This window comes from Lissotriton helveticus, chromosome 3_1, assembly GCF_964261635.1.
Source record: "Lissotriton helveticus chromosome 3_1, aLisHel1.1, whole genome shotgun sequence".
In the NCBI taxonomy this organism is placed as follows: Eukaryota; Metazoa; Chordata; class Amphibia; order Caudata; family Salamandridae; genus Lissotriton; species Lissotriton helveticus.
The window spans coordinates 1,587,523,913-1,587,537,382 of record NC_136061.1 but is presented as its reverse complement, the minus strand read 5'-3'; the positions used below and the strand labels follow the sequence as shown (position 1 = coordinate 1,587,537,382).

The following is a 13,470-nucleotide window of genomic DNA, read 5'->3' as shown; positions in this document are numbered from 1 at the left end:
TTTCATATGTTCATCCCAGTACAGAGATCTGGGCCTAATTCCATCGTTTTTTTGCTCACCATGCCATTCCAGTTTGAACCCAGCCATATGCAAATCAGTCATGACCCTGTGCCTCATGGCAACAGTCCAGCCCAAACTGCCAAGCCAGGTACTCCCTGGACTGGAAACAAGCATCCTAGGACTGGTTTCGGGATTTCACCCCTCTTCAGCCAGGATAGCTTGATTCCAGTGGAATGGAGAGCACAGGAGCCACGTCTGGGCATACCCGTCCCACTAGGGGTGACAAATGCAAAAACAATTGATGGACAGAATGCAGAACAATGTCATACATTTACCCCAGTACAGAAATCTGGGCCTAAATCCATCGTTTTTTTGCTCACCATGACATTCCAGTTTGAACCCAGCCATATGCAAATCAGTCCTAACCCTGTGCCTCATGGGAACAGTCCAGCCCGAACTGCCAAGCCAGGTCCTCCCTGGACTGGAAATAAGCATCCTAGGACTGGTTTTAGGGCTTCAGCCAGGATAGCTTGCTTCTAGTGGTACAGTGAGCCCAAGACCCACATCTGGGCATACCTGGCGCACTTAGGGCGAGAAAGCAAAAGACACAAATGATGGACTGAATGCAGAACAAATCAAAACAGACAACCCCAGTCAAGAGATCTGGGTTAATTCCATCATTCTTTTGCTCACCATGCCACCCCAGTTTAGACCTGGCCATATGCAAATCAGTCTTGACCCTGTGCCTCATGGGAACAGTCCAGCCAAGTCCTCCCTGGACCGGAAACAAGCATCCGAGGACCGGTTTCGTTTTTGGGTTTTTTGAGAATTCCAATAGAAGCCCATGTTCACACCAGAACATGGGTTTCTATTGAAATTCACAAGGCCATATTATCAAGCCCATTATCGCCGCTTCAGCGGCAGTTTTCTGCCGCTAAAACAGCGATAATGTCTAACGCCCAGCTTGATAATATGCCCCCTTGTCTGATATAGAAAATTGGATTTCAAACACGTCCTTGGCTATCTGCAAAGCTTGGTTGATCAATCAGTGCCTGGCTCAAAGGATGCCAGGTAAAGGTGGAGCCCAATGCAGTATAACACAACTAACTTATACCCAGACATCCTCCCTCATCTTAAAGCCTGGGAAAACTGGTCTGAGGCACTGTGAGGTGTTGTCACAAAACCCTAGGATGGCTTAGTCTTGGCTGGTGCTTAAATTAATACCACCTTATTTGAAAATTACAAGGGAACCCAGGGCGCAATAAGCTAAGGACCTTGGGTAGGTACTTATTATCAACAACAACGGTCCTGGAGAAGTGTGGCTCAATGGTTAGAGCGGCAGACCCTGATGCAGAGGTCTAGCCCGGGACCAGGGTTCAATTCCCCGCCTCGGCGGGTCTTGGGCTCAAAAATTCCACGGACCTGATAATTCTCGCCTCGGTGCCTATTCCAATCATGGAGTCCCACTCTGCAACTCTGGGCAATAGCTTGCTTAATCTCCACAACGGCCCCCACAACGCTAAGGATGCCTGGCCTCCACCTTGGGGGTGCCCAGGAGTGGACACCTCACAGGGAAAGCCAGGATGGGTTCCACAGCGGTATTCGTACAAGCGCCTTGAGACCCTTGCGGGTGAGTAGTGCGCTATACAAGTATCAATTTACATTTTAGTGAGGAAGGGGAATGTTCAAGAAATTAATATAGACTAAATAAGGTTTCCTCACGTCGTGCAAGGACCCCCATTGTGGACCTGTACTTACTCCATTTTTCGATCCTTGGACCAGGGCACCGCTCCCGCAGATTCCGCGTAATCCACGCTGGCTCCACCCTTTGAAATTCACTCTAACTATTGCCCATCTTTGGCTGAGTGACTTTCAGCTTATCCCCACCGTGGGTTCAAGCTAAATTGTTAATTCTTTAGGCAATCATTTCTGTCCTGAGGATGAACCAATATTGAGTATGGTTCGAAACGTCGTCGACAAAAATGCACTAAATGCATAGTTAACACACATTTGAACAGGCATATGTGTATACTGTGGATCCTCTTATAATTTGAATTCTAGATGACCCGATTTTGCCTATTATTCCTTCCCTTGTTTTTGTTCCCCCAGTGTGTTAGCTGGACATCGGCTGGTGTCCCACGTTCATCACACTCTGTGTTTTATTCCTCCTTGCATTATTGTTATCAAGACATTAAAGTGTCCGGCTGGGCATTTCTTAACAAATATAGTCCTATTTAGTCTATATTCATTTCTAGAACATTCCCCTTCCTCACTAAGGACCGTTGTTGTTGATAATAAATTAATACCACCTGCAACGTCAATTTAGGTTCACTTACAATAGCCTGTAGTTCCACTGATAAGGTAGTTGGCACAATAAATAAAAAAATATGTGGGACAACTGGCGATAAATATCGCAGAGTGCGCTTAACGCTATTTCTTTTATCGCCGGCTATCGCTGGATTTCAACACCGAGATAGCACATTATTATCAAAGCTTATCTCTGAGGCGATATAAAATTCAGCAACAGTAGCAAAAAGAGTCAATATCACTTGATAAATTGTGGGAGATAATAAAATACTTGCTGATACACACCTGTGACCTTAACCCTGCAATCCACCTCCCATTATGTAGATGGCTTAGTCAAATTTTAATCAGGTGTTAAAATCCTGCAAAATGAGGGCTTAGCACGATTATTCTTGTCGCTAAGCGGGTCTGCTGCAGGCTTGTAAATACCGCGAAACCTTGTTAATGACTATTTCCATGTTGTTTTGCTCCGGAACGCCTACTTTGCATGTCATTAGCAATGGCATGCAGGGTGATAAACAAACAGGAGCAAACTCACGGAAACTAGCGCTAACAAGGCTTAGCGCGAGCTTGTTAATAGTGCAATGTAAATATCACCGCTTTTCTGGCTTTTAAAGCCAGAAAAGCAGCGATATGGACCTTGATAATATGCCCTGTGTGATGTAGCTTGCACGTTGGTTAGGATTCCTGGCCCATATAATCTGCTAAAATGATGTCCATTCTTATTTTATTGCAGAGGGAGCTGTGTTTCAGGTCGCATTGTTGCATTAAAGTGCTCAGGTAAGTGTTTAGAAAGAGGTCTATCTGTTTTTTGCAAAAATCTATTATATCTGCTTCAATTTTTTATCGTTGTTTCCAAATCCCTTTGCAGTTATCTTTTAAAAAGCTATTTTAGGCATGAAATCTGTACTCAGTTGGGTATTTATTGCTTACGGATACGTAGTGTCTTGAAAGGCCCTACCTGAATAGAAAGGGCGTTGGTGCACGCCATATCTAGTATGCCAGTTCGAGGCATTTCTTTCATCACAAAAGCACCCCAACACATTTCTGTTCAAAGGTATTTGCTCTCGCGCTATGTTGGAATTGTTTGGTATTAATTACCTACAACAAAAAGCATCACCAGCCAAATACAATTAGAACCGAAAGAGAGTGTGTTTTGCACTTTGCACCCGATTATGATCTCGTTGGTAAGTAATTAGGAATAGCACTAATTATTGTTTTAAAAGGTAATTATTAACATCTGTAAGTTGGTTGTAACTGCCTGTGCAAAAACGAGAATAATTTTAATTTCCGAAACGGGGGCTGCTGCCCCCCTGAGAGCAGCCCTCTGGAGGTGGGAAAGGGGGTCCTATGGACTGCACCTGCCTACAAGGGGATCTCTAAACCCCATTAAAACTGAAGAAAGTAGCAGCCACCTGAAACCCCTCAGAGCAGCAACGGTTTCCAGCTGGTTCAAAAGTCCTCAAAGTGGTCTCACTTTAAAAAAAAAGAAAAAAAGATAACCGTGGAAACTCCCTCTTCCCAAACTTCACAGAGCGGTAACACTAACATTTGTGAACGTGTACAGACCTATTTGGCAAAAGTAGTATCCCTTATTTTTGACTATGTTTACTTTTTCCTTTGTACTCAGAATGTGGAACACGTGCCAAGGCTTCCCGGGTGATTGGTGGCAGCGATGCTCTTCTGGGTCGTTGGCCGTGGCAGGTCAGCTTGTATCTGAGTTCCAAGCATGTCTGTGGCGGCTCCATTGTGGCTCACCAGTGGATTGTGACAGCTGCACACTGTGTGCACAAGTAAGTGTGAAACTCATGCTTGTGCATTCGTTTGTTGTTGCAAACCCTGTCATTAAATCTGTGCAATAAAGACTTACAAAGAATATGTACAACCATTACACGGGTGCCTATTTCTAGATTTTTGTGTCCTGTTAATGCTTATTTTGAGAACATATGCTTTCAAGCTCAAATTGCAAATGGAGGAAAATTGAAAATAGTTGTAAGCAGCCTCGCCCTCTTATCTTTTTCCAGAGAAGGAGTGTCTGTCAGGCTGAGCACTAATTGTGTTCAATTCAGGCAGCCAGGAGCAAGGAATGTTCCAAATGTGCAGGCTCCTGGCTCTCTGAGCTGATCTTTATCAAGCTGAGAATTTCACAGCCCTGTGGGCGTGACCTCCTCAGCCTGGCAAACGTCCCTCGAGGCCCTCCCCCTCATGACGAGCAGCAGTGCCACCTATTGCCTTAGACCTGGGGGTTTCAGTTTTAATCCCTGAAGTGCCCATGGTTGAGTGTCAATTGGTGACACCTCATCACAGAGTGGGGTGGGGTAAGCAAGTCTCACTGGCACCCTCCCACTATGGGACGAGTGAGGGACTGCTGCCTTCCCGCACGGATTTAAGGTCAGCCAATCAGAGAAGGGAGCACCCTAACCATCCTGGGACCGCCAAGGCTCTTCTGTCCAGTAGCTGCAGGGCAGGTAAGTTTAATGTTTTTTTAAGTTTTTGGTGAATGCATGCGTGTATGTATAAATGTATGAATTTGTTGTGAGTGTTGTGAATGGGTGTGTATGAACATTTGTGAATGCATGGGTGTAAGTGAGTAAGTATATTGGGCCCGATTCACAGAACTAACTTAAGACAAAATGCTAAACTTACTACCATTTACGTATTCACAGAAGGCACTTACTCATTTTGGTATTCACAGAAGACACTTACTCATTTCGGTATTCACAGAAGTTAGGACTCCTAACTTTAGGACTCCTAAATGCATTCTGTGAATACCGTAAGTCTTAAAATTAGGATTTTTCACAATTTAGTAGTAGTAAAGTTAGGACTCCTAACTTTAGGACTCCTAAATGCATTCTGTAAATACCGTAAGTCTTAAAATTAGGATTTTTCTCAATTTAATAGTAGTAAAGTTAGGACTCCTAACTTTAGGACTCCTAAATGCCTTCTGTGAATACCGAAAGTCTTAAAATTAGGATTTTTCTCAATTTAGTAGTAGTAAAGTTAGGACTCCTAACTTTAGGACTCCTAAATGCCTTCTGTGAATACCGAAAGTCTTAAAATTAGGATTTTTCTCAATTTAGTAGTAGTAAAGTTAAGACTCCTAACTTTAGGACTCCTAAATGCATTCTGTGAATACCGAAAGTCTTAAAATGAGTGTTTTTCTCAATTTATTAGTAGTAAAGTTAGGACTCCTAACTTTAGGACTCCTAAATGCCTTCTGTGAATACCAAAAGTCTTAAAATTAGGATTTTTCTCAATTTAGTAGTAGTAAAGTTAGGACTCCTAACGTTAGGACTCCTAAATGCCTTCTGTGAATGCCGAACGTCTTAAAAGTAGGATTTTTCTCAGTTTAGGAGTCCTAACTTTACTACTATTAAATTGAGAAAAATCCTAATTTTAAGACTTACAGTATCCACAGAATGCATTTAGGAGTCTTAAAGTTAGGAGTCCTAACTTTACTACTACTAAATTGAGAAAAATCCTAATTTTAAGATTTTCGGTATTCACAGAAGGCATTTAGGAGTCCTAAAGTTAGGAGTCCTAACTTTACTACTTCTAAATTGAGAAAAATCCTAATTTTAAGACTTACGGTATTCACAGAATGCATTCAGGAGTCCTAAAGTTAGGAGTCCTAACTTTACTACTACTAAATTGAGAAAAATCCTAATTTTAAGACTTTCGGTATTCACAGAAGGCATTTAGGAGTCCTAAAGTTAGGAGTCCTAACTTTACTACTTCTAAATTGAGAAAATCCTAATTTTAAGACTTACGGTATTCACAGAATGCATTTAGAAGTCCTAAAGTTAGGAGTCCTAACTTCTGTGAATACCGAAATGAGTAAGTGTCTTCTGCGAATACCAAAATGAGTAAGTGCCTTCTGTGAATACGAAAATGGTAGTAAGTTTAGGATTTTGTCTTAAGTTAGTTCTGTGAATCGGGCCCATTGTGTGTGTGTGGCCTGCTGGCTCCCTCCCTGCCAAAATTGCTGGCAGCCACTGGTTTTAAGTTCTTTTGATGCAGTCATGGTTACGGATGGGTTCATCAGTCAGCAAATCCTTAGGAAAGCAGAAAATGTTTTTGGCTTTTCGAAGGAATGGATACTGCACTAGTGATCAACAGAATGCAACTAATTGCTTGATTAGCACACTGCAGACAAGGTAGAAAAAAACATCTGCTGGAACACTCCCAGTAAACTTAACAATCATTGGCATAGCTAATAGGTCATGGCTTTCTAAGGCAGCACTATTGGCTGAGCCAATGGATTCTCATATTACATATTTTTGTATGTATCTAGATGCATGTTCACGCTTGACTGGCAGTCTTGAAATGGGTTTTCCATTAAAGAAAACCCACTTTAAGTTGCCTATGTACGTGTCATGACTTGAGCAGCCATTTTTAAGTTACTGATCTAAAATGGTGAATGGCCATCTTAGACTGGTAATCTAAAAGGTGAAAAACAAAAAAGAGACAGGGGCCGAGCAACACCTTGCAGCTGCAGGTCCTTGTTAGAAAACTATATATATATTAACACAAATGGCAGGTAGAAAGAGGGATGGGAGTAGGTCTGTCAATATCAGGAAGAGGGGAAGGTGGAAAGGGGGGATGAAAATAGAGGGCACATGGGGGTGTAAGTTAGAGAACTAGAAAACACATACACGCTCATGTAGTTCCTAGTCCTTATGTTAGCTGTAAAATAAAGTCTCATCAAGTTTGCAGTAAAATGATACAACTTTTAATTTAAGAACAGCTTGCAACCTAAATGCTCCTGGGTGGGAGAAACACAAGAATAGTGAGGAAAGCAGCAGTGATAGAATTTTTAATCATTATAAATTTAGAAGGCATAGGAAATGCAGTTCGAAGAGCAAACAGAACTTCTTGTTCAGTGAAATTATTCTTCTGTACTGATTGTTCCACCAGTGAAAGAACTTGCTTTTACAAGGTGCCCTCTCCAAAGCCCATAGTACATGAATATGTTCATATGCAAAAGTATACAAAACCTTTGGGTGTGTATGAAGTAGTTGTACATCAAAATAAATGAACCAGTTGGTAATTAAAGGGCAGGCTACACTTTTTGACTCACCAAGCAGATGGAGACTCTGTCATATTGCAGCATTTTAGAGGAGAGGGGACTCAACCTCTGCTCAGTAATCAGCCCAGACAGATATATGCATGCAGCAACATGGCCATTGTGGTGGCAACGGCTCTACAAATATATTTTTATAAATATAAATATATATATATATTACCTACTGGCGGTCACCAGCAGGTAGTTATAGTTAGGACCTATTTTCTATCAGAAATCCGCAATTCTATTTGGATTAACTTTGGCGCCGGTTGACGAATCTTCGCGAAATTTTCAAAACTCGGGGAGCACTCCGGTCCGCTCCTATCCTGAAAGTTTGGGGGTGATTAGTCAAGCGGGGGCCGAGAAAAAAGGGGGGTCCCAAAACATGTTTTCCCCATGCAATTTACCATAGGACCTTTAGCCACAGCTACAACCTGAACTGCTGAACGGAATTACGCCAAATTTGGCAGAGATGTATTCCTCAGTTCAGACTTGTGCCTTTTTCTTAAATAGTGTCAATCTGTTCAGTAGTTCCTGAGAAAATTCCAGTTAAAAGCATATATATATATATATATATTACCTACTGGCGGTCGCCAGTAGGTATATATAGTTAGGATTTTTTCCCTATGGGATTTTTGAAAATTCTATGTCTAATAACTTTGGCGTTTGTAGACGGAATTGGCTGAAATTTTCAGGAAAATGGAACATTTTGTTTCTGAGCAGCCCCTGAAAATTTGGGGGGGTTTCGTCAAGGGGGGGCCGAGAAAAAAGGGGGTCCCAAAACGTGTTTTTAACATTGAGTTTTCCATAGGGCGGTTGGCCTCACTTTTAGCCCGAACGGCTGAATGGATTTGCACGAAACTTGGCAAAATTGTAGGGACTGGTAGCCCGATGTGCCTTTTGTAGGTCTCAATATATGTGCTACAGTGGATTTTGAGAAATTAACGTTCAAAAAAAGATATATATCTAGAGCCGCGCCTGGAGCGCTCCCCGGTACGCGTACCGGGGAGCGCTCCAGGCGCGCCACGCGACTTGCGCACGGCAAGCTGATTGGTTCTCGGGTGTCTGTAAACATTCGAAACAGTCCGCAGCGGCCGCCATCTTGTGTCTCGGTAGGATTGAGACACAAGAGGTGGCAAAAATCAAAGGGGGAAATGAGCAAGAGGGGGCAGGGTACACACCCCCTGACCCCCTAGGTTTCATGTGGGGGCCATAAAAGGCTCCCGCGGGTGAAAACATTTTTTTTAAAAAAATTCGATTTTCGCGGGGGTGAGCGCCCGGTACGCGCACCGGGGAGCGTACGGGGGAGCGTACCATGGAGATTAAAAATGACAGACTTTTAAAAAAATAAAGCTTCTTTTTAAAAATTGGAGGTAGTTCTGAAAAGAACTTTTTTTTTGATTTTGTTGTTTTATATATTTTTTAGACTTTTTAAAACAATTTTATATTTTTTTGGGATTTTTTTCAAGGGAAAAACAAAAACAAGGATTCCAAAACTGCTCAACAGGAGCAAAAAAATTTGAAAATTTAGGGACTGGAAGAGCAGCGGTGTTGCTGTTTCTTTAGGGCAATCAGTTCAACACTCTGCTCCCCATAGCAGAGCAGTTCGTCACACTCTGTGCACAAAAATTTGATGCCCGCAAACACCGGCTGAATGTTAGGGACCATTCTTCCACGGGGTGGTCCCGAAGGTGTTGCTCCACCAGTGGAGGTGCTGCCGCCATCTGTGGGTACATTCCGTGCCAGCTCTCTGACACTCTCCCTGGCAAAGTTGTTAGGGTGTCTTCTTTTCACATGCCGGATCAAATTAGCATTCCCCAAACTATATTTTTTTCAGAGGATTGCCTCTGGATAAACTACTCCCACATATTTTGCATGTTACTTTGGGAGCGTTGACTTTTTTCTGTCCTTCTGGGATTTCGTAAAATTTCCAGATGAAATGGGTTTTTTTCTTTTGCTGAGGAGGGTCCTCATCTAAAAATCCCTCTGAATCACTGCTGGATGACTCTCTTGCAGCCATTGCTGGAGATCAGAAAAGTAGGAGATAGAGTAGACACAACAGCTCTTGCTCTCTCCAAGTACAAAGCAATAGTGAGAGAAATGGGTGGGTTTCACACAATTTGGAAAAAAAAAAGTTCTGAACCAATGAAAAGTGTTATTTTAAAGTCACATGGTTTGACGCGCTTACGCTACGCGCCCCGGGGCGCGTCCCGGGCGTGTATCGTAAGCGCATCGGGGCGCTTACGTTGCGCGATCGTATGCGCTTCCGGGTGCGCTTACGCGGTGCGTCATAAGACGCATCTCGCGGCTACGCGATACGTGTCTTATGACGCAAGGCGTGGCGGCTACGCGATACGTCACGATGTTGTTTTCGTTCTCGGCAATAGCGCTTCCGGGACGCGCATTAGTACGCGCCCCGGGGCGCGCCGCAAGATTGCGCTTACCCGTGCGTTCACCTGTCCGCGCCCCGGGAGCGCACTAAAAATAATATTAAAAAAAAATAAAAAAATTATAAAATATAAAATTAGATTTAAAATGTATTATTTTTATAAAGATTTGCTATTAAAAAACCTATGAAATTCACTGAAAAAAACCATAGGTTATAGACCATATATAGTTAGGAATTAGCATTTACAAAACCTTGAAAATTCACTGAAAAAACCATAGGTTATAGACCATATATAGTTAGGAATTAGCATTTAAAAAACCTTATTTTACTCACACAAAACCATTGAAATTCCATATATAGTTAGTTGTACTAACTATATATCGCGCACCCGCAATCCACTGCTGATGATGTCACATATTACATCATTCATGACATGGTCAGTGACATCACTGATGACATCACTGATGACATCTCAAATGACATCACTGATGACATCACTGATGACATCTCATTTGACATTACTCATGACATCACTGATGACATCATTCATGTGATGATACGATGAACCTCTTCAGACTCTAATATAACCGTAGATACACTCAGTGTAAAAAGACACTCACAGACTGTCACTCATCCATGGAGTTACTCACACACCTAATCAGTCTTGCAAAGAATCAATCACACCTCCATTTGCTCAACTATATCGTTAAACACACCTTACTTATTGAAACATATAATAACACATATTTACTCTGTTATACAATCCCTGATACAAGTTCACAATAATCCATACAGCCACTCACACATTCACTGGCTCTTATGCACAGTTATTTATATATGTCAACTACCACATGTACTGTGTTTTACATATGTACTTACTTTGACATGTAGCACTGAGATATCCATTCACTCACCAATACACTCATGCACACAGTAAACCACATGCACTTTTGAACCCATACATCTAGTGAATCAACTGCTCACACATCTATGCACAGAGTCATACACCTCCCAGCCACCCACACACACACTCAGTCTCCCATACAAATACTTGGCCAACTAATCAATAACCCATATAGTTAGTCATATAGCTAATGATCAACACATGCATCAGATTACAAAACAACAGACACAATGGTGCACAATTTAAAACAGTTTAGTCACTAACCCATGCACTCAGTGAGACACATTTAATCACTCACTTATACAGTCAGTCATGCACCTACTAAATACATCATCCAGACACTTATACATCCACTCATTCTTCAATATATAAGACATATTTTAACTTTACAGAAACATACAGTCACTGGATGTTGTCATCAGTGATGTCATCAGTGATGTCATTTGAGATGTCATCAGTGATGTCATCAGTGATGTCACTGACCATGTCATGAATGATGTAATATGTGACATCATCAGCAGTGGATTGCGGGTGCGCGATATATAGTTAGTACAACTAACTATATATGGAATTTCAATGGTTTTGTGTGAGTAAAATAAGGTTTTTTAAATGCTAATTCCTAACTATATATGGTCTATAACCTATGGTTTTTTCAGTGAATATATATATATATATATATATATCTATGGGCGTGGTGGATCGGCAGACTCTGAATGCTAATTGGCTGTCAAGTGGTTGTCAACATTCGAAACCAGCAACTGTTGGCAGCCATTTTGTGCCGCGGTAGAAGCAAGGGTGAAGAAGTCAGTGGAACAAGTGTGCAAAACATAAAAAGGGGGCAGGGTAAAAATACTTTGGCCCTCTAGAGGTGCTTAGGTGGTGCCAAAAGGACCCCCAGGGCCCAGTATATATTACTTTTTTTTTAAACAGCAAGTGTGCGTAGGGTGCGCGGACTCTGCCGTAAAATAAATAAATAAATAAAATTGAGCTTTTTTCATAATTATCCCCCGGGGGGCCAAATCCTGGGGGCAAAATTATTACATTTTATGGGGGGCCCAGAGGGGCCCCCCAGCCCTGAGGATCATCAACCCTGGGGCTACAAAGAAAAATGGTTGGGGGGGCTCCCAGGTCCCCAAAGCTCCGGGTACCACCACCCCTGTGGGCTTTATGTATTGTGGGAGGAGGGTTGCGTCGCCCCCCTCCTGGAGCACTCGAGGGCCTCGTCATCCCCAAGGGGAGAGTCGGCTCCTGCAGTGTCCCAGGGTGTCCATCCCGCCCTCCCATAGCAAGCAAATCTGTTCTCTCTTTCAAAATCTAAACCAGGTTGCTTTTCCACATGGGGAGCTGCATGTTAGTAGCTCCGCATGGGGAAAGGCAATGCCGGCTCCCAAACGCATAGAACTTGTGCACGAAAGGCGCTGGAGTCGTGCACCCTACAGATTATGAGTCATGCATCCAGTGCGTGCACACCAGGGGGCCGCACTGAGCGCAGCGCTGGGTGCCCGACTTCTAATTTTACTGTAAAAAAAATAGCCCCTATCAGTAATTTCTAATATCCCCCCGGACCCCATCCCCGGGTCTTATAAAAAATATTGGGGACTGTGTGGGGGAGGCAATATGCCCCCACGGTCCCGCCGGTTCCCCGCGTCCTTTGGGAGAAGGCATTGCCTTTCCACATGGGGAGATGCTAACATGCATGTGGAAAAGCAATCTAGTTTGGATTTTGAAAGAGAGAACAGATTTCCCTGCTCTCTCTTTCAAAAACCAAACCAAGTTTGCTATGGGAGGGCGGGAGCCGCAAGACTCCCGCCCTCCCATAGCAAACAGCAGTGTCCCGGAGGTAGGCACCATTTATTTTATAGCTCATGGGGTTGGCTCTCATAATTGCATAGCAAACAGCAATGTTGAAAAAAATCGTCCGGTAAGATAACAAAGTATTTTGAAGTCTATTTTCGCAGTTTTTTGTTGTAGTTTACTGCCGTTAAAGTGACGACAATTTTAACGCCGTGTTTGTAAATATGCCCCTAAGTTTTGTAATGTTGACAATCCCGTCTCTCATTTAAATAGGCACAAAGTATTTATTGAAGTGCATTGTGAATCGTGAAGCAACACTGTCTAATTGTGATCGATAAAGAATTGAAAGAGTTGTGTACTTCTTTTGCTCGTAATGTGCATAGGGAAAGATTTACAAGTTCATTACGTTACCGTTGCATCATTTTTAAGATTAGAAAAGTGACGCAAAAGTGGCGCAAGGGGCTTGTAAATCTGCTACACAGTGTTCTGTCTTACTTTGCTTTCCTTTCTGTTATGTAAAGGATCCTGGGTAAATATAACTGTTTCTGTACAGCCAGTACTTTTCAACCCTACCCCCAAACTGCTTACTGCTTGTTACCATAGTAACAGTTCATGGAACAGTTAAGTGAGCACAGAGGATATAAGTTCACCACACAATGTTGGTAATCGAAACAGTTACTGTGCTGGAGTTTTACATTTTTTCCATAGGAACCGCTAGTCGTAGAAGAAGTCACTGGAAAATATAATAAAAATAATAGCGGGAGACCACTGGGGCCCCCACTGTCCCGGGGCTTCACTCATGTTGGGAGGGGGTGCAGTAGGCTGGGGTTAACATTATTTTGATGGGAGGCGTCCAGCGGCACCCACTTGGATTTTTAATGAGCGGGACTACCAAGACCAGAGAGCAACAGTGCACACGCCTACTCGCCGAGACCTCTATGCCCACTGGGGCGGAACTTACCTGAATAAAGAGGCGTACTTAACTCATTGCAGGTGTGCGTCCTTCTGTTGCCA

The 13,470-nt window shown here is 42.8% G+C and overlaps 1 protein-coding gene across 1 annotated transcript in view; it reads left to right on the top strand.

The window, feature by feature from the left end:
* The window catches only part of TMPRSS5 (transmembrane serine protease 5), a 179,870-nt gene that overhangs the window by 88,459 nt on the left and 77,941 nt on the right, over positions 1-13,470 (top strand). The window contains exons 7-8 of the mRNA XM_078683973.1: positions 3,041-3,084; positions 3,935-4,097. Of these exons, the coding sequence (XP_078540099.1) occupies positions 3,041-3,084; positions 3,935-4,097 (207 nt within the window). The remainder of the gene's footprint in view (positions 1-3,040; positions 3,085-3,934; positions 4,098-13,470) is intronic.